This window comes from Cladophialophora carrionii, assembly GCF_000365165.1.
Source record: "Cladophialophora carrionii CBS 160.54 unplaced genomic scaffold supercont1.2, whole genome shotgun sequence".
Taxonomy (NCBI): domain Eukaryota; kingdom Fungi; phylum Ascomycota; class Eurotiomycetes; order Chaetothyriales; family Herpotrichiellaceae; genus Cladophialophora; species Cladophialophora carrionii.
Window position 1 is genome coordinate 3,211,699 of NW_008481827.1, and position 18,558 is coordinate 3,230,256.

The 18,558-nt window shown below is 53.3% G+C and overlaps 6 protein-coding genes across 6 annotated transcripts; 4 read left to right on the forward strand and 2 right to left on the reverse strand.

The window, feature by feature from the left end:
• Positions 1-832: 832 nt before the first annotated feature.
• G647_03230 (uncharacterized protein) lies at positions 833-1,699 on the reverse strand (the record flags this gene model as incomplete). Its single annotated transcript, XM_008727576.1, has 1 exon — positions 833-1,699. The coding sequence occupies one exon, from the start codon at positions 1,697-1,699 to the stop codon at positions 833-835; it is 867 nt and encodes a 288-aa protein (XP_008725798.1).
• A 656-nt stretch (positions 1,700-2,355) lies between these two features.
• G647_03231 (uncharacterized protein) lies at positions 2,356-3,063 on the forward strand (the record flags this gene model as incomplete). The annotated part of the gene is made up of 1 exon (XM_008727577.1): positions 2,356-3,063. The coding sequence occupies one exon, from the start codon at positions 2,356-2,358 to the stop codon at positions 3,061-3,063; it is 708 nt and encodes a 235-aa protein (XP_008725799.1).
• An 897-nt stretch (positions 3,064-3,960) lies between these two features.
• G647_03232 (uncharacterized protein) lies at positions 3,961-7,002 on the forward strand (the record flags this gene model as incomplete). The annotated part of the gene is made up of 1 exon (XM_008727578.1): positions 3,961-7,002. The coding sequence occupies one exon, from the start codon at positions 3,961-3,963 to the stop codon at positions 7,000-7,002; it is 3,042 nt and encodes a 1,013-aa protein (XP_008725800.1).
• Positions 7,003-8,425: 1,423 nt separating this feature from the next.
• On the forward strand, positions 8,426-11,634 carry G647_03233 (uncharacterized protein; the record flags this gene model as incomplete). The annotated part of the gene is made up of 2 exons (XM_008727579.1): positions 8,426-8,810; positions 8,864-11,634. The coding sequence occupies 2 exons, from the start codon at positions 8,426-8,428 to the stop codon at positions 11,632-11,634; spliced, it is 3,156 nt and encodes a 1,051-aa protein (XP_008725801.1).
• A 464-nt stretch (positions 11,635-12,098) lies between these two features.
• On the reverse strand, positions 12,099-13,535 carry G647_03234 (uncharacterized protein; the record flags this gene model as incomplete). Its single annotated transcript, XM_008727580.1, has 1 exon — positions 12,099-13,535. The coding sequence occupies one exon, from the start codon at positions 13,533-13,535 to the stop codon at positions 12,099-12,101; it is 1,437 nt and encodes a 478-aa protein (XP_008725802.1).
• A 1,554-nt stretch (positions 13,536-15,089) lies between these two features.
• On the forward strand, positions 15,090-17,064 carry G647_03235 (uncharacterized protein; the record flags this gene model as incomplete). Its single annotated transcript, XM_008727581.1, has 4 exons — positions 15,090-15,350; positions 15,421-15,748; positions 15,794-15,881; positions 15,954-17,064. The coding sequence occupies 4 exons, from the start codon at positions 15,090-15,092 to the stop codon at positions 17,062-17,064; spliced, it is 1,788 nt and encodes a 595-aa protein (XP_008725803.1).
• Between the last annotated feature and the right edge of the window lie 1,494 nt (positions 17,065-18,558).

An 18,558-nucleotide genomic window follows, 5' to 3' on the forward strand; every position in this document is an offset into this window, starting at 1 on the left:
GAACGTGCAAGGGTGGATGGCCACTGCAGTGGTAAGATAACAAGGAATAGCTCTCCTGGGACGGCCTCACCGGACCACCCTCCGAACGGAGTACTGTACTGTACGGAGTACGAGGTGGAGAGTAAGGACTTACGGACTCCGCACAATAACCTCTTCATTTCAACGGCTGCGAGAAGTACTCCGTAGTTGCAATGTACTTCGGAGATCCGGCGGCTGCTTTCTCTTTTCCGCTGTCATTTCCACTCTGTCAAGCAGCAACCTGAATAGAGACATGCGGAAGCAATGCGTCGAGAGACTTCTTCGACACGCTCTAGTCTTCACAAGCCCCGCATCCTCACGTACAAGTACAATACATGGACAATGGAGCAATGCTCCGATCGTGACCGATGGGGGAGACATTGCTATCTTCCCCAGGCGGCTCTCCTTGTCGGTGCTCCACCCTCTACCATTGGTTAGTTGACCTAGAACACGTAATCGCCGTTTAACAGAAAGTCTTTTCCATAATTGCAGAAGGGCAGCCTCGTAGGATCATTGCTCATGTCACACCATGCCAATGCTCCCCGAAGGAATGGGGCCCGAGTCACGCTGAGTATTCAGGCAGGCCCCGTGATGGCCGAGCCCGATGCATCAACCCCGTCTACGTCAGTCACCTGATACTCGTAGCATGCTCGTGGCTGGCCTATGAACCCTCGTAATATTCATATGGGCGACCAGTCAGGCAATAGCTTCGTACGGAGTACTCCACAGCAGAACAGCTTCTCCCAGCTTGCACTCGCCGCTCATACAGCAATGCTTCGCCATCCGCACCAGTACATGCTAAAACTGGGGCCTGCTAGTCTGCATCAACAGGATCCCAGTCGGTAACAAGGTACTCGTCAAGGTCATCCATCTTCTTCATATCCTCGTCCGAAATCTCGAAGTGACTGTTGTTCCCGTTTGCCTCGATCCGATCCTTGGATATACTTTTTGGCAGAGGGATATATCCGTGCTGAAGACTCCACCGGATCATCAACTGTGCCGGAGTACAATTGTATCTCTTCGACAACGAAACGATTGTAGGATGCTGCATACGCAGGGCTCTCGCTAGAGGTGCGTATGCTTCTACTAGGATACCGTGCTTCTGACACGCTTGGACGATCTCTGTCCGGGTGTTGAACGGGTGCACTTCGATCTGATTGATCGCGGGCATGATGCGAGGCTTCGACGCGGCGAGCTCATCTAGGTGCTTGACACCAAAGTTACTCACCCCTCCAATCTTGATCTCACCATCCTGAATGGCGTCCTCGACCGCTTTCCAGCTGGACAGACGAGCGTCCCTTCCGCCATACGGACTGTGGAGTAGGAACAAATCGATGTACCCAAGGCCGCTGGCTTTCACTGATTGCTTGATGGAGGAACGCACTGCTTCATAGCTGCTGTTGGTGGCCAGCTTGGATGTGAAGAAGATATCTTTTCGGCCCAACCCGATCGTGTTCAGTGACTTGTCGTCCAGAAAGGAAAGAATGGCTTGCCCGCAAGCTGCCTCGTTGCGGTACATCTGTGCCGAATCAACTCCACGGTAGCCAGCCTGAAGTGCCCATTTCACTGCTTTAGCCGCCTCACGGTTTGACATCAAGTAGACACCCAAGTGAATCTGAGGTATCGAGAGACCATTGGGCAGGGTGAGTCGCGTCGACAAGGAGAAGCTGTTGGGAGCCATGTTCCTTCAGCACACTGCTAGCTGGCGGTCCGAGCTTGTGACAGGGGACGTGGATCACGGTGACAAGAGGGCAAGAAACCACCAAGACCGACGCGCCGCGCATGACTTAATAATTCGCAAAACGGGTATAGCGAATGACGCCGGGAAATTAGGAAGTCGGGAAATTATCCGACAAGCATCAAGCACGTGCAGCCGCACGTTCCACTGGCCGCTCCCTCCCCAACAAACTGCGAGAAATATTGTCACGAACGTCGACGCAATTGAGGCAGCCTACAAGCCTGGATCTCTCCATACTGCGCTTTCTGTGGCTCCCGTCTCCCACCGCCCGTGAATATAGTGGTGAGCGACGGCCCCAACCAACGAAAGCTGGTGGGAGTGCATGACCTTGGGCGGTCTCACCGCTTCGGATGTACTCCGTCTATATCCTCGGGCCATAGCATGAGACGATCGCACAAGGAAACACATCAGCTCCAGGAAAATCTGATTTCAATGCTGAGCTTCCCATAATGCTCTCATTGGATAGAGCGCTGTCGGGCCCTCATGCTATTAGGCATTTGTCGGCTTTCAACGGGTGGCAGACTTACATGTTTTCCGGTTCAGCGAGCAAGCGGCCGCGATTGCAGACCACGTTCAGATCGCAATAGCTGACAAGAACAATGGCGTTTTCGTCGTCGTCGTCGGAGTCCAATTTCGGCTCCTCGTCGAAGTCACTCAAAGATGCAGCTTTCACGGGCATCAATAGTCCTTCAGAAGCTGGGAGCCAAGGAAAGCCTCCCAGCGGGCCACAATTCGACATCATAGCGTGGTTTCCTAGGTACCAAAGCTGCCAGCGCTACTTCATTGACCATGCGCAACATGAGCCACTCGTTCAAGCCTTCGCCTCCTTTATCAATATCCTTTTACCGTTCCAGAGGCAGCCGCACCCCGTCTACAGCACGAGCGGATCTCGAAGCGGGAAATCGCGACTGGACAAAGGAGACCCCGTCAGAGCGTCCTCTTCTGAAGCGGCGGCGGCGGCTTCGGCCGTGTCCTTGATACCCTATCTCCGCCGCCTAGTGGTTACGGGAATGGATGTGCCTCAGGTGCTGCACGGTTTCTTCGGAGACGACTGGAGAGCAGGAATCGGGCCACAGAGAGAACAGGAGAGGCGGAACTATCTTTTTGCCGCAAAGAGCGGCGGATGGGCGTCGGTCAAGAAGGACTATGATATGCTACCCCTGGAAACAGTGCCCTTCATGCGACCGCTCTACAATCCGACCGATGGAGAGCTTGAAGCTGCCGAGAGGAGCTGGAGTGAATGGCTGGCTCTTGAAGACTGGATGGTCGGTTCACGTGCGCCAGATCACAGTGGTGACATCTCTTGACGGACCTAGAGGTCGCGTGGGTGTGGCATCGGACCTACAATAAAGTGAAGAAGGCTTGTCGTCATACCATGGAGGAGCATGAGTGATTTCCACCAGTTACATTGACCGGTGCACAAGAATAAGAGGCTTTGTCTTTCTTTGTTAGGATTGGACCAATCAGCTTTGCTAAGGCTGCATCGGAGCCTTGCTAGTGAAGTTTAGCGCAAGGCCGCAGCCGCGTGGTCCGAGCGCCCGCTTTGATCTCAAAGTCATTGATTAATTAATTGGGGCTTCTGTCAAACTTAACCAAGACTCAACCAATCTAGATATCCCTTGTTGTGAACACGGATCTGTGAGTCTGCAGCGACCGTCTCTGAAGGCCTTTTGATCACCTTTTGTCCTCGGTCAATGTCACCGCGGTTTCTGGTAACGAGCGCAACTTCGACCGCAATGTGATTCGCCACCGCTTGACCTCGACTAATTCCTTGTCACATTGTCACCCAGTGACCGGCCCTTCGGAGGCAGTGCTCAACGACTACGCAAATGGCGACTGCCCACACTTTACTGAACCCAAAGTCCTTGAAGGCAGCCTCGAACCCCCAAGGTGAGGCTCCCACATTTTCATCCTATCCTCTTACATTGGAAAAAAGAACTCTGCAAATTAATCCACCCCGATTGCTTGTTCTCATATCACTACGATTCTAACGCGGCATTGCAGCAAATTCGGCAAACGGCGCTTCACGTTCAAAGCTGTCGCGGACTCCAGAAAGAATGGAACATGATGGCGAACTGTCGCTTCCCGATTCACAAGTTCCCCATTTACAAGCTCCCCACAACTCTGCACGACTGTCGGCTACACTAAATCCATCAACGCTCTTGAATCCACGAGGATCATATCGCAATCAGAACTCAGCCAAGATGAAGGCCGTTGTCAATGGAACTGGTCCCACCTCCACAGATGGCAACAACCACGGAAACAGTAGTACAAAGTCGTTGGTAGAAAGCCTCTATAATGTGGAGAATCGCGCAAGCAACCCGAGGAAGAGGGTGAAGTTGGACGACCACGACCACAGCCATGAAACCCTGAACAAGAAGGCCTCGTCTTCATACCATCATAGCAACGGGGTTGTCGGTGAATATATGCGGCCGGATCCCGAGAAAGTAGCCGAAGCCGTGAAAAGCAGCCTGGTTGACCTGACCAACGTGGACGAGGAGTCGGAGGATGATCTGAAAATCGTCTCGGAACGCTCGCTCGATGATCAGGAGGTCTGCTACGGCCATATTTCTACTACCGCCCATGCTCATCTTGTGCCGAAGCCCAAGAGCATCAGTCAGTTTGCCCAGGACCGGGAATGGCCCGTGATGAAGTGTGATCTGGATCGGAAGGCTGGTAAAGACACCGTGATCGAAGTTCTGGATCCTTGGGGCACAAGCTTCGCAAGAGTTAATCCGGATTTTGCGGCCGCACTTGCGCCTGCTATGGATGCTTTAAACGGCTTCAGAGCCCAACCAAGACTGATCAATCGCAGAAAGAAGCTGAACGAGTGGCCTCACCAACCCTGTTCCGAGCAACTTAAGATGGTTGTTAACCTCTATGGTCGTCGAGGGGATGCTGCTAAGGTCGGCAAGCTTTTCGGTCAGAACAACTTCTGGTTACGGCCACCAATGGCATCAGAAGCCGGTATCCCGGTTTACAACCCGCACGCACAAAAGAAGCCGCTCTTTCAAGCAAAAGGTTACGACAAAACAATTCGACCATTGTCGGATGCTCGAACCTTGGAAGAGGCAACGGAAGCTGTGTCCAAAGTCTTCGATTCGTTCGCAAATGCGTCTCGCTCTCTTGGTGAAACCAATCCGCCCCTCGACGTTATCAGAACACCCTTACTTAGCCACCAAAAACAAGCGCTCACATTTATGCTACGACAGGAGCAGCCACGTGGCTTTGGGAGTGACGAGTCTGAAAATACTTCCCTTTGGAGGAGGAAAATACGGAAGAATGGCACTGTCGTCTACAACGAAGTCATTACCGGTATCTCTATTAAAGACGAGCCAGACCAGGTCCTTGGAGGCCTGTTGGCCGACGTTATGGGCCTTGGAAAGACACTTGAAGCTCTCTCGCTCATCTCCAGTACACTGGAAGAGGCTAAAGATTTCGCCGAGGAAAAGGTAATGAGGGATAACCAAGATGAAAATCAAAACCTTATCCTGTCCAACACCGGAGCGACCCTAATTGTCTGTCCGACCAGTACCGTCAAAAACTGGGAGGATCAGATCGCTTCTCACGTCAACCCGGATACCATGACCTATACTGTTTTTCACGGACCGAATCGAGAGAAGAACCCATTTGTGTTATTGAAGTACAACATTGTCATCACCACCTATGGAATTATTGGTTCCGAGTTCTCAAGCAAGAAGGAGGCCATCGTGAGTCCTTTGAGACAGCTGAAGTGGTTCCGCATTGTTCTAGACGAAGCGCACACGATCCGAGAGCAGAAGGCTCTACAGTCACAGGCTTGCTACAGCTTGGAAGCGCAGCGTCGTTGGTGCTTGACTGGAACGCCGGTCCAAAATCGACTTGACGATTTGGGGTCTCTGACACGATTTTTGCGCTTGTACCCTTACGATACCGCCGCCAGATTCAACCAGTACATCAGAGGACCGGCTCAGTCAGGCGACCCGTCTTTTTTGAAGGCGCTACGTATATTTGTCGACTCGTTCACATTACGGCGGTTGCGAGACCGCGTTGATCTCCCAGAAAGAAAGGACTATGTTGCTAAACTTAAGTTCTCCGATGACGAGCGGCGTCTGCACGAATTCTTCAAAGAGACGGCTCATGTACAGATCCAAGAGTTGGCGCGCTCCAAAGAAAAGAATAGCGGTGTCCAGCATCACGTTCTGAGAGGTATTATGACTCTTCGGCTGATCTGCGCTCATGGTCGAGAACTGCTCAATGAGAAAGATCTCAAACTGCTGAAAGGCATGAGTGCAAACGAGGCGATCGATATTGACGAAGAGGCAACGGCGCCCACAATATCGAGGAAGGCAGCCTATGAAGCTCTGAACCTGAGGATGGAAGCAGAGTTGGACGTCTGCAGGAATTGTGAAAGAAGCATCAGCAAAGACGTTGTTAAGGTTGAGACCGACACCGATGACGAACAAGCTCTTCGATGCTTCGTCCTGCCGTGCTTCGACCTCATCTGCGGCGATTGTTTCAGCTCAGTCAAACCTCATTTCGACAGCACGCCGAACAACGATACCGTTACCTGTCCTTTCTGCGCGGCAGACATCGCTGCACAATATGTCGGGTTTAGTGGATCCACAGCGCAGGAGATTCTCGTGGCACCTGACGATACGATCGACCAGGAAGAAGGAGAGGAGATGGTTCGAGCGTACAGCGGACCTCACACCAAAACTAAGGCGCTTCTTGCCGATATCGAGGAGATGTACAGGACCAGCGAACCACTAGAGGCTGCGGGAGAAGTCCCGTTGAAGTGTGTTGTCTTCTCGGAGTTCACGTCTCACCTTAACCTGATCGAAAGAGCCCTGACTGACCACGGATACTCCTTTGTCCGGATCGATGGCACCATGTCACTCAACGCCAGGAAGAAGTCTATGGATGCTCTCGCCACAGACAACAACGTCCGCATTCTTCTGGCATCGATCAAGGCGGCAGGCCAAGGACTTAACTTGACAGCCGCATCCCGAGCATTCATTATGGAGCCGATGTGGAATCCGGCAGCTGAAGCGCAAGCAGTCGATCGCATTTACCGGATTGGACAAAAACGGCCTGTTGTTATTAAGCGGTATCAGATGGAAGACAGCATCGAGCTCAAGATTGTGGATCTACAGCGGAAGAAACAGCAGCTGGCAGACGTATCGGTGAACCAGAATTACAAGCAGTTGAGCAAGCAGGAGGTGAGGGAGGCTCACATGAAAGAGATTTTGGAGCTCTTCAAGTGATAGTGGATCCGCTGGTTTGTCGTTCTCAATGATTTGGCAAAGGAGAGCCATGGAGATGGCCCGATACGAAGCGTCATTGCCACAGCGTATTTTTGAGATGGCATTTCATCGGGCACCAACGTTCTTGAGAGGGCAAAATAGATAGCGACTGGAGGCAGCAGGCATTGCATGCTGGTTGGTGCTCTGCGCTTTCCCAGAAGATTTACTACAATGATATCAATGATAATCAACAAGGAACTTGTCCATACGGCGCCAGATGGGATGTGGCTATTGCCCTTCCGGTGGTGGAGTAGAAAGCGGCAGGGAGGAGCGGTCAACATAGACTTGCTGGACCGCGAGCAAAGACTGTGGCTGTTGAGGCAGGCTCGTCCGTGGTAATTGAAAGCCGCGGGCATCGGAGAGACTATATGGACGAGAAGAACATGTCAACCGCGATCTGGTGCAGAGACGCATGAAGTCCAGGACGTCGGAGCCGGGCACAGAATACTGGTCCAATATCTCGAGTGCCGGGGGACCAGGTCGAGGCGGCAGGTGATGACAGCAATCACGCTATTGTAACGAATTCCCCCGTTGTTGCAGATAATCTGAAGCTTTTCAACACGTGCCCATGCACCAGCCACCTACCAGCTTTGACGGATGTAGTGACGCCCTTGCGGGTGCGGCAGAGGCAGCCATTTGAGAGGGATCTCATACTCCAGTGCCAGAACGAGGACCAGTACAAATAGAATCCAACTCCATGCGATTGTTTCTTTGCAGCAGCTAAAAACACACGACTTCGGGCTTTGAATAATCACTCTGCACAGTGGCCTCTCTGTTGTCCTCGACTCTGCTGTGTTGCCTCTGTTTGGCGGTGCACGTGGGGGGCCAAAATATCTCCGATGGACAAGAGGTTGAGCTTTTAGCTGCAGCAGGCGAGACTCTGGAGCCCCGGCTCGACACATCCGGGGGCGACCGCCAGTTCAACGCGGTGCCAGCCAGCCTCTTATCGCCACTAGCGAGGCACTAGTGCGCCTGTGACGATCGCCCATTCCCAAAATACCGGGAAACGGCAACCGACCACCGCCAAACGCAATTGCCCATCCGCTCGTCCTGATCAAAGTTCCGCCCGACCATCTTTTCATTGACCGTCTGCAAGGCACAATCCCAAGGATCGGGTCTCCAGGAGGTTGGACCATCAAAGCAGCTGGACATCTCCTATACAGCATTATCCTTCACCATTCTTATCCTTGTTTGATACTCTTTCGCTCATTTCCCGCCGAGTCGGGTTCTTCTCTGGCGTCACTCATTCCTCACTGCCGCCGCAGTTACAGTCGAGCAGCTCCAACGATTTCCACATCCTCCACTTGCCTCTCCCGCTTTTCTCCACCTAGATGTGCTGTTTGCATTGACCCTGCCATACCACCATTGAAAATCCGCGCTCAAGATGGTCATCGTTGATCATCACGAGTATTTGTGTGAGGAGGAGAAGCGGCTGAAAGAGGACCGTGAACGCACCAAGTATTGGAAGAAATGGGGCCCATACGTTGCTGAGCGCCAATGGGCAACAGTCCGTGAAGATTACTCCCACGATGGCGATGCCTGGAGTCATTTTTCCCATGACCAGTCCCGGTCCAGAGCTTATCGTTGGGGTGAAGATGGCATTGCCGGCGTGTCCGACACCCATGGGCTGCAAAACATTGCCTTTGCCTTCTGGAATGAAAAGGACGACTTCCTGAAGGAGAGACTGTTCGGTTTGAGCAACCCCCAAGGCAACCATGGCGAAAGCTTGAAGGAGGCTCATTTCCATGTGGACAACACACCAACCCATTGTAGGTAGCCACGCAGCTATTTTTCCAGACCCAGCTCGCTGACCAAGCCACAGCATATATGAAGTACCTCTACAAGCTCCCTCAGAAGAAGTTCCCCTACGAGCAGTTGATCCAAGAGAATGCAAAGCGCGGCAAACTCGAGCGCGAGTTCAACATCATTGACTCGGACGCTTTCAAGGACAATCGCTACTTTGATATCTTCATAGAGACTGCGAAAGAGACGGACGATCCGGAAGAGCTGCTGTTCCGAGTCACCGCCTACAATCGAGGTCCAGAGCCAGCCCCCCTGCACATCATCCCTCACATGTGGTTCAGAAACACTTGGTCGTGGGGACATGAGCCGGAGAAGCTGAAGCCAAACATCCGCATGGTTGGTCCAATGACGGCTCAATCGAAACACCACAAGCTCGGTCACCGCTTTTTCCAGCTATCTCCCTCACCCGGTTGTGGCCCAGACGCAGATGACGTTCATCCACAGCTCATGTTCACGGAGAACGATACGAACCTGGATAAGCTCTACGGGGTCAAGAACAAACAACCTTATGTCAAAGATGCTTTCCATCGATGGATCGTCGATGAAGAGAAAGGTGCTATTAACCCTCGCTGTTCAGGCACAAAATGCGCTGCTTGGTATGACTTTGGCCAAGGTGATGGGGTCCCGCCTGGGGAATGTGCCGTTGTCAGATTCCGTCTGTCGCGCAAATTCGACGGCTATCTCAACGAAGAGCTGGTGGACGACATCATCGAGCTGAGGAGACAGGAAGCGGACGAGTTTTACTACCGCATCAGCCCTTTGCCAATGGCCGACGACCTGAGGAATATCCAACGCCAGGCCTTCGCTGGCATGCTGTGGTGCAAGCAACATTATTACTTCATCTGGGATCAGTGGGCGAACGGTGATCCTAATATGCCACCACCCCCTGAAGGTCGCAAGAATATCCGCAATCAGCATTGGAAACACATGTATCTGGATGACATTCTGTCCATGCCAGATTCGTGGGAGTATCCATTCTTCGCCGCGTGGGACTCGGCCTTCCATTGTATCCCTCTTGCAATGATTGACCCCGACTTCGCCAAGAAGCAGCTTGACTTGTTCACCAGAGAATGGTATATGCATCCCAACGGTCAGCTACCGGCATACGAGTGGAACTTTGGCGACGTGAACCCGCCGGTGCATGCATGGTCTGTCTTCCGGACGTTCAAAATCGAGCGCAAAATGTATGGAAGGCAAGATCTTGACTTCCTTGAGCGCGTCTTCCAGAAACTGCTGCTTAATTTCACCTGGTGGGTGAACCGCAAGGACAATGATGGCAAAAACGTGTTCGAGGGGGGCTTCCTTGGTTTGGACAACATCGGTCTCTTCAACCGTTCCGAGCCGCTGCCGACCGGGGGTGTCCTTGAGCAAGCCGACAGCACAGGGTGGATGGCTTTCTACTGCCTCTGCATGCTGAACATGGCTCTGGAACTTGCCAAACACCGCAGAACGTACGAAGACATTGCGTCCAAGTTCTTTGAACACTTCCTGCTGATATCGGATGCCATGTCGTTCCGGGCGGGTGGCAAAGAGCAGAGTCTGTGGAACGAGGAGGATGGCTTCTACTACGACGCGATATCTTGGGGCGGACCGTGGACCCAGCAAATGCGCGTCCGCTCTCTGGTCGGCCTCATCCCTTTGTACGCTGTGTTGACTCTGGAGCCTGAACTGATCAACAAGTTCCCCAACTTCAAGCGCAGGATGGATTGGTTCATCCAGAACCGTCACGATGTTGCTGAGAGAAACATCGCTTCGATGCGCAAGAGAGGCAAGGACGAGCGTCTTCTTCTTTCTCTGGTCAGCAAGGAGAGACTGGAGCAGATCCTCAAGAGGATGCTGGATGAGACCGAGTTCCTGTCGGAGCATGGAATTCGCAGCCTGTCCAAGTATCACGAGGATCACCCTGTCAGCATGGATGTCAATGGCCAACAATTCAAGGTCAGCTATGTTCCTGGTGACTCGGACTCAGGGCTGTTTGGCGGCAATTCGAATTGGCGAGGTCCAGTGTGGATTGCTGTAAACTTCCTCCTTGTCGAATCACTCCTCCGCTTTTATATGTTCTATGGCACGTCGCTGCAAATCGAATGCCCGACTGGCTCCGGGGAGTACATGCACCTGGGTCACGTCGCCGAAGAGATCCAACATCGACTCCAGCATCTTATGGCTCGCGACAACGAAGGTCGCCGCGCCATCAATGCCGGCAACGACATTCTCGATTTCGATCCGCACTGGAAAGACTATCTTTGGTTCTTCGAGTTCTTTGACGGTGACACTGGCCGAGGTCTGGGTGCTAGTCACCAGTGCGGCTGGACGGGCTTGATGGCCAAAATGATTCACGACACTGGCATCAACTGCCGTCTCCCGCAGACGCCTCGGACACCCTCGACTGGCCTGGCTCACTACTTTGATGATACATTCTCGAGTGGCCTGACGCGGAAGAACACGTTTGTGGGCACGCCAGGTCCCATGCGCCGGTCATCCACATCACGCTCGCTCGGTGGCCGGTCCTCGTTTGTTTCTAATGGTACAAATGGCGACCACTCCGCTCGAGGTCAGGCCACGCCCGCCGTCATACACGACGTCGATGCAGCCACTTCTTATTTTGATGCGGCGGCATCTGCTGTCACCGATGGAGACGAGTGGGGCAAAGAGGACAAACTGGAGAAAGAGCGCAGAAAGAGTGTCGCGGACAGTCACTACGAGAAGTTCGTCAATGAACAATTGACCAAGATCAAGACAGACGAGAGTGTTGGTGTGTATGAGGATGAGTTCGAGGCGCAGCTGGATTAGACCTGTGCGACAGAGGTAAAGCCCGTGGTAGAACAAGGGGGAAAGCTTTACGAAGAAGAGGTGGCGGTATTATTAGACGTCCACGACTTGGACTGTATAGTAGTCCTACAGGCGATTACGTGGCATCGTTAGAATCATCAATAGAGCAAGCCGTAATAGAATGAATGCATTGGGATTGGAAGTGAATTTTCAGTTTTGTCTTCGTGGCCATTTCTGTCATCGCTCATTCTATCGTCTATCTTGTTTCAGCCTATCCAATCTTCGCTTCTGCTGAGACGTTCTAAGCCATCGCAGCACCTCTGTTGCTTGTCACAGACACACACTCGCTACTACTGCTACTGGCCATGGAGTCGGAAACCGGCAAGACGCTCGTGGCTGTATTGCGAGGCCGAGGTCATTTCGTCTGACAGTCTTCAAAACCATCCGAGAGGTGAGATTCATCTGGGCTGTGGTTGTCTTCGTCCTTATACCTGCGCGACTACAGAGCTCCGACGATCCCTGCCATGTTGGCCCCTCGTGGAACGTCGCAGGTTTCTGAACACCTTCAAAGCAGCATCAGTGCCCAGTCGCCTCTTGACGCGCCGTGGCCGAGGACGACTGGCGACTTGGTGAATGGCAGCTTCGATTTCTGCGATCGTGTCATATTGTCGGTACTCCTCCGCGAGCTCCTTTCCTTGCACGCGGTACCTCGGCACTGACAGGACCTCGTCCACCGTCTCGCGCAGTTGCTCCACGGTCGGGCGCAGACACTTGAGGTTGACAGCGACGCCAGCCCAGGCTGCTCGCGCACACGTCTCCGGCTTATCTTCGCCCACACCGGCGAGGACCATGGGCACGCCGCAGAACAACGCCTGCTGCACCGTACCGTACCCGGCATTGCTGACGAGGACGTCGGTGTATTTGAACAGCTCGTTGAAGGGCAGGTAGCTGGCCACGCGCACATTGTCCGGGACAGTGAAGGCCTCGATCCATTCGATCTGGTGAATGACTGCTACCACCAGGACGTCTTTGTCCTTCATCGCCTCGCAGGTCGGAATGATCAAGTCCGTGACGTTGATGTTGAGTGTGCCTTGCGAGACGACCACGAGTTTCTTCCGGTGTTGCACAACTTCGTCCCACCACGACGGCAAATCTCCTTCGGTTCCGGTGCCTGACGATGGAATAGCACCGATGAACCGGAACCCGTCCCTCAGATCACTTCGTGGGTACTCGAGGGATGGCACCGACATTTGGAGGAAGAGATCAGGCAGGTTCACTGCTGCATCAAAGTAGAACGGCACCTTATCCTTGCTCGCTCCCAGACTCCGCAAGAGTTCCTCGTATCTATTTTGGACAGGCGCCATTGCCTCTTCAAATTTCTGCTGGCCCTGCACATTCCGGGCACGGCCATCCACCGAAGAGTCTGGTGGCAGACCAGAGCCCATTGGGCCGGTGTCGATGCTTGAACATGTCAGAGATGTGTGTCCAATCCCTATGATGCCCGTGGGCTTCAGCCCTGGAGCCCCAAGTATGAGACCGCTGGTGCCGAAGTACAGACATGACTGCAGGAAGACCACCTTCTCGTTGCCTGTCGAATACGCTTGCTCCAGGAGGGCTTGCAGAACTTTGTGCTGATCCTCGATGACGTCTATCAAGAGTGAACGATGGATCCCATGGGCTCCTTGAAGACCTGGTGCGAAGGAATCGAAGACAGCGTTGGCCTGATAGTCTGCCTTGCCCCCGGTAAGTACGAACTTGGATCCGGTGAGCTCGACGGCCTTTTTGAAAGCAGAGCCCGTCAAGACAGTGACGGAAAAGCCCCTTTGCACAAGACCCTTGGCGACTTTGAGCATGCGTTCGACATGTCCGTAGATGGGAAGGACCCCCATGAAAACAAGAGGTCTGGTGTTTTGAACCGTCATGTTTTGCGACTATCAAAAGGCAAGCTATTGAAGTTAGGCCGAAACAACAAACGAGGGGATTATTCAAAGGCAGACCGCTGCAGTTGTCGATGTTGTACTGACTCGCACTGAGCAGAGAATGAACCGCCAGAGTCTGTCCTCCCTTTTATCGACTACCTCACGCGGTCAGCGATGATTACACTTGCAGTATCAGCCTCCCTACGACGACAGCAAGCCATCCTTCGATCACACGTGGAAGTGATCGGTGGTCGGGTCAGCTACACGACGCACGACCACCTGCCAGCCCAGGTCTCGCTTCGTCTGAGACAAGTCTGGACCACGGTGCTGATGACACCGCTGTTTACAATAGAGCTGATTGCTGCTGTTGATGGAGCATAAGCGCCCTACCTCGTATTTGTGCTAGGGCGGGTGCCTCCGAATGTCTGGTTTGGTGATCCTTGTTGTTATGGAGTGGTGCCATTCTATCCTCGCGCAGGGTACCAGCAGAAACATCACAGAAGTTGGTACGATCGAGACACCAGCCCTTTGCGCGATTAGAATGGTACCACTCCATAACAACATGGGTCACCAAGCCAGCTATCGGGGTTGTGCTGAAAGTTACTCCCCTTCGATCACATCGACGACGGCTTTCACGTGGCGGCACCCAGCCCACCCTTAGCTCGACGATTTCAGCCTTGGAAAATCCTACGACTACGGTGAGGAGAGTCGAGAGCAGTGAACTTACACACGCCCCCAAGACTTAAGCGAGTGGCCCCCGGCGATGAGCGAGGCGCGGACTAATACCGCCAATCTGTCGATAATTTATAATGTGATTGGATGGAGGTTGAAGCCAGGAACCTCAAGTAAGCAGCCAGATCGTACCTCGTATGTCTCATCTGAACAGACTCAGGAGCAGGTACTCCGAATAGGCCTCACAGACAAGATACGGGATGCCCAGGGACAAGTGCGACGTTTTCATTCAACCGCTTGATGCTGCAGCTTGCCGACTTCCGGTCTAGGCTGTGTCAGCAGCAATACTGTGTCGAAGCCAATGGACGCCGGCGTGCGGAAGATGGGGGACGCATCGACCCTGCTTTCCGACCTTGTGGGGGTCCGGTGAATGGTCCAAGCTCAAAACCCACTGCGCAAGATGGCTAGTCTGACTACCACCGTATATCCACCCAGCCCTATGGGCTGATATCATGAAGCCCTACACCGACCCACGGCACGAGGTGTGCGACACGAAGGATGCGATCTATCAGATGATATGCAACTGACAATCCCTGGATTGCTGGCCTTGGACGGGTCGGTGGAAAGGAGTAGTGGAGGCACGGTCGTCACAGCTTCAGAGTTCCATGATTATGATGATGCCTTACCAATGCTGGAGTTGGACGATCACCGATATGCTTGGATCAGGTCATCCTGCGGCCTTGTTGTTTGCGCGTCCTCCGAGACCGGGCCGGGAAATACAGCTTCTAGAGGCAGCCGTGTGCTCGGCGTGATCGTGCGGCCGTGCAAGCCGAAGCAGAATTTCGGGCAGAACGTCCTTTGATGTGGCCAGTCACCACGCCCAGCATGTTCGAGACCTTTCAGGACGTGGAAGCGAGATCGTCTATGTCGTCGAAGAGCAGCGTCAATGTGGTCCAGCGCGATCCCACTGCATCTCCGATGACTTCAGACATAGCGACGTCGATGTCTGCAACCACTGTGAGCAAGGAGAAACAGGAAAGCACAACGGGGGGTCAAGGTCACATCGACGCTTCTACTTCGACCTCGAATCTCCAGTTCGTGTCAATTGTTCTTGCATTGTGTCTTGCAATATTCCTAGTCGCACTGGTATGTTCTGCATTGTTGGACACTCCTGTCAAGATGTATTGTCGTTTCCACTAAAACCTGCTGCCTTCAGGACAACCTGATCATCTCGACGGCAATCCCCACCATCACGAACACATTCCACTCGCTCGACGACGTTTCTTGGTATGGCTCTTCCTACCTCTTCACCACATGCTCCTTCCAACTCGTCTTCGGAAAGGCGTACACGTTTGTTTCGCCGAAGTATGTCTTCGTCTTCGCCATCTTTCTGTTTGAGGTTGGCTCAGCCGTGTGTGGTGCTGCACCCAGCTCCGTTGCGTTGATCCTGGGACGCACCATTGCCGGCGTCGGATCTGCGGGTGTGTTTTCAGGCGCATTGATCATTATGGCGGGATTGGTACCCTTGGAGAAGAGGGCTATCTGTGAGTTGTTCTCGTTGTCTTCACATGCTTGCTAATGGTAAGAAGATAATGCTGTTCTGAATTCCATGTATGGCATCGCGTCTATCATTGGACCTTTGATCGGAGGCGTGCTGACCGATAACCTGTCCTGGCGGTACAGTTTTCACTCTGCTCCCTCTGTGCCCGTCTCCGCATAAGCCTCGTCAACTAACTGCTGTGTCGCCAGCTGGTGCTTCTACATCAACCTCCCTCTCGGTGGCCTCTCTGTCTTTGTTATCCTATTTGCCCTTCGGCCAAAACATAACAGCAAAAACTCGAGGACCTTGACGCTCACATTCAAACAAAAGGTCGCCTACGTTGACATCCTTGGCACCTCAATCCTCATCCCTTCTATCGTATGTCTTCTGCTCGCCCTGCAATGGGGTGGAACGGCCTATTGGTGGTCGAACTTCCGGATACCGCTGTTGTTCGTCCTCTCTTTCACGCTTGGCATCGTCTTCATCTTTGTACAATTTCGCCAACCCGGACCAAATGCCACCCTGCCGCCTCATATTCTGAAGCAGAGGACGATGGCGGCCGCAAGCTTCTTCACCGTGGCGCTCGCGGGCCCGTTCTTCATATTCATTTACAGTGTGCCCATCTGGTTCCAAGCAGTCCAATCCACTTCCGCCGTCCGCTCCGGTGTACTGATCATCCCGCTCTGTCTGGGCGTCATCGTCATGTCTCTTGCCTCCGGAGTCGGCACAGCCCAGCTAGGCTACTATGCACCCTTTTTCTACATCTCAGCCGTCCTCCAGTCCGTCGGTGCCGGACTCATGACGACGTGGACCGTGGCCACAAGCACAGCAGCACAGGTGGGGTATCAACTCGTCTACGGTTGTGGAGTCGGCTTTGCGATGAACCTGCCCTTTGTGTGTGCTTCGACGGTGCTCGCCGAGGGTGACGTCGCCATCGGGACTGCCATCATCACATTCCTCCAAACACTCTCCGGGGCTGTCTTTCTCGCGGTCAGCCAGAATGTCTACTTGAATCGACTGGCCTCGTCGCTGAGCCGGGGTTTGCCGGACCTTGACCCGAACCTGGTGTTGCACGTGGGAGCGACGGAGCTGAAAAATGCCGTATCGCCGGGTGACCTGGACGTGGTCAAGCACGCGTACAACGACGCTTTGACTTTCATGTGGTATATCTCCGTGGCATTGGCCTGTGTGACGTTGTTTGGTGCTATGGGCATCGAGTGGCGGAGTGTCAAGGGCAAAAAGGTTGGAGGGGGCGAAAAGGTGGGAGGGGAGGGCAGTAAGGCTGAAGAGGAGGGTATCAAGTCTTCAGAGGAGGGCTGAAGACGCAAATCTAAGTGGGCGCGGTTTGTATGTCTATCTACCTACCACGCCATGTAGGGATCGGTAGATGAGCCAGAGCGCCGTCACCGTTATGGATTGCGAAGTGATATACCCCTTTCGACATTAAGGCAGATGGTGGAGAGGAGGACCTGGAATATCATCCCAACGACGACGGGATGATTGACAGGTAGCATTGGTCATCTGTGAGTAATTTCGGAGGCCGGGCGTGAAGAGAACAGGGGAGGCGGCCTGCTCCGTGTCTGCCAGTTCAATCGACTATGTCTGCACTACCAGTATCATTGCGTTTTTGAGCAGCCGTAGAGTGGAGGCCCTGTTTGAGCGTATGCTGAAGGACCACTAGAAGGCATGAGATGGAAGCCCGGTGGGTAGCGTACTGTAATGTGTTCTCAAAGTCCCAGTATGCAATGTGTGTCCCATGTTCCAATTGTTGTTGCGGTCAACTTTGTCCTCCATCTTGCTTGCTCGCGCGTGGAATGCAGACGTATAGTTGGCCATGTACACTCTTCAACTAGCAGTCATCTAGACGACCCTGTCGAGGCTAGTATAGAAGATATGGTCGTGTAGTTAACCGAGGTCATATACTATACGGAGTCACCGAGTATACCTAGTAGTACTCTACTCTATACGCTCGTACTCTATCTGATAATATACAATACAGAAACCGCAGTATAACGCCCTAATAACACTACTTAATATAAACATATCAGCGAAACTTAACTAAATTCAACTCAGCCCAACTCAGGTCAACTAGGTCATCTCAACTCCACCCAATATAACTCGATTCAACTCGATTCAACTCGTTCAACGTAATTCACCTCAGTGGAACTCAATTCATCTTGATTAACCTAGATAGTGTAACCGTCGACCTCCTCTCCTGATCACCCTCACACGACAACCTAAGCACGCAAGAACACTTGCCGCACCACGCCCCGGCTCTCCATCTCTCCACGTTTGCCCGAGCCATAACGGGAAGCAAACCCCTCGTATATGTAGTATATGTAGTATATGTACAGTACATTACCTTAGACAAATGCCCGACCGACATACTCTTCACGTGCGTGCGCGTTTACCTGCGTGCGCGCATTGCCTTTCTTTCACCCGCTCGATCGTCGAGTCTTCTTAGAGCGCGACGGTGCCACTCTGGTCGGTCGAGTGTGTTGCGCATGCCGCGCAGCCACCGTTCGGAGGGCCAGCAGATCCTTTTCCCTTCTGACTTGACGCGTAGAGAGCAACCGTCGAGGATAGACGAAGCGGGTCCTGCGCGACTACCTACTCGTAGGCAAGCAAGATACAGTACTCCCTACAGGGGATCGCCCCGTCGTCGTCGTCATCGCGCGGGACTGCCATCAGGAAGCACTGTCAAGCTCGGCAGCCCTTGCGATAGGACGGTAGACCTTGTCGCGATTTTGCAGCGCGGTGACGGGGGATGGGATGCACGCGTGGTAAGCGTGGTCAATCTGCAGACTGCGCGAC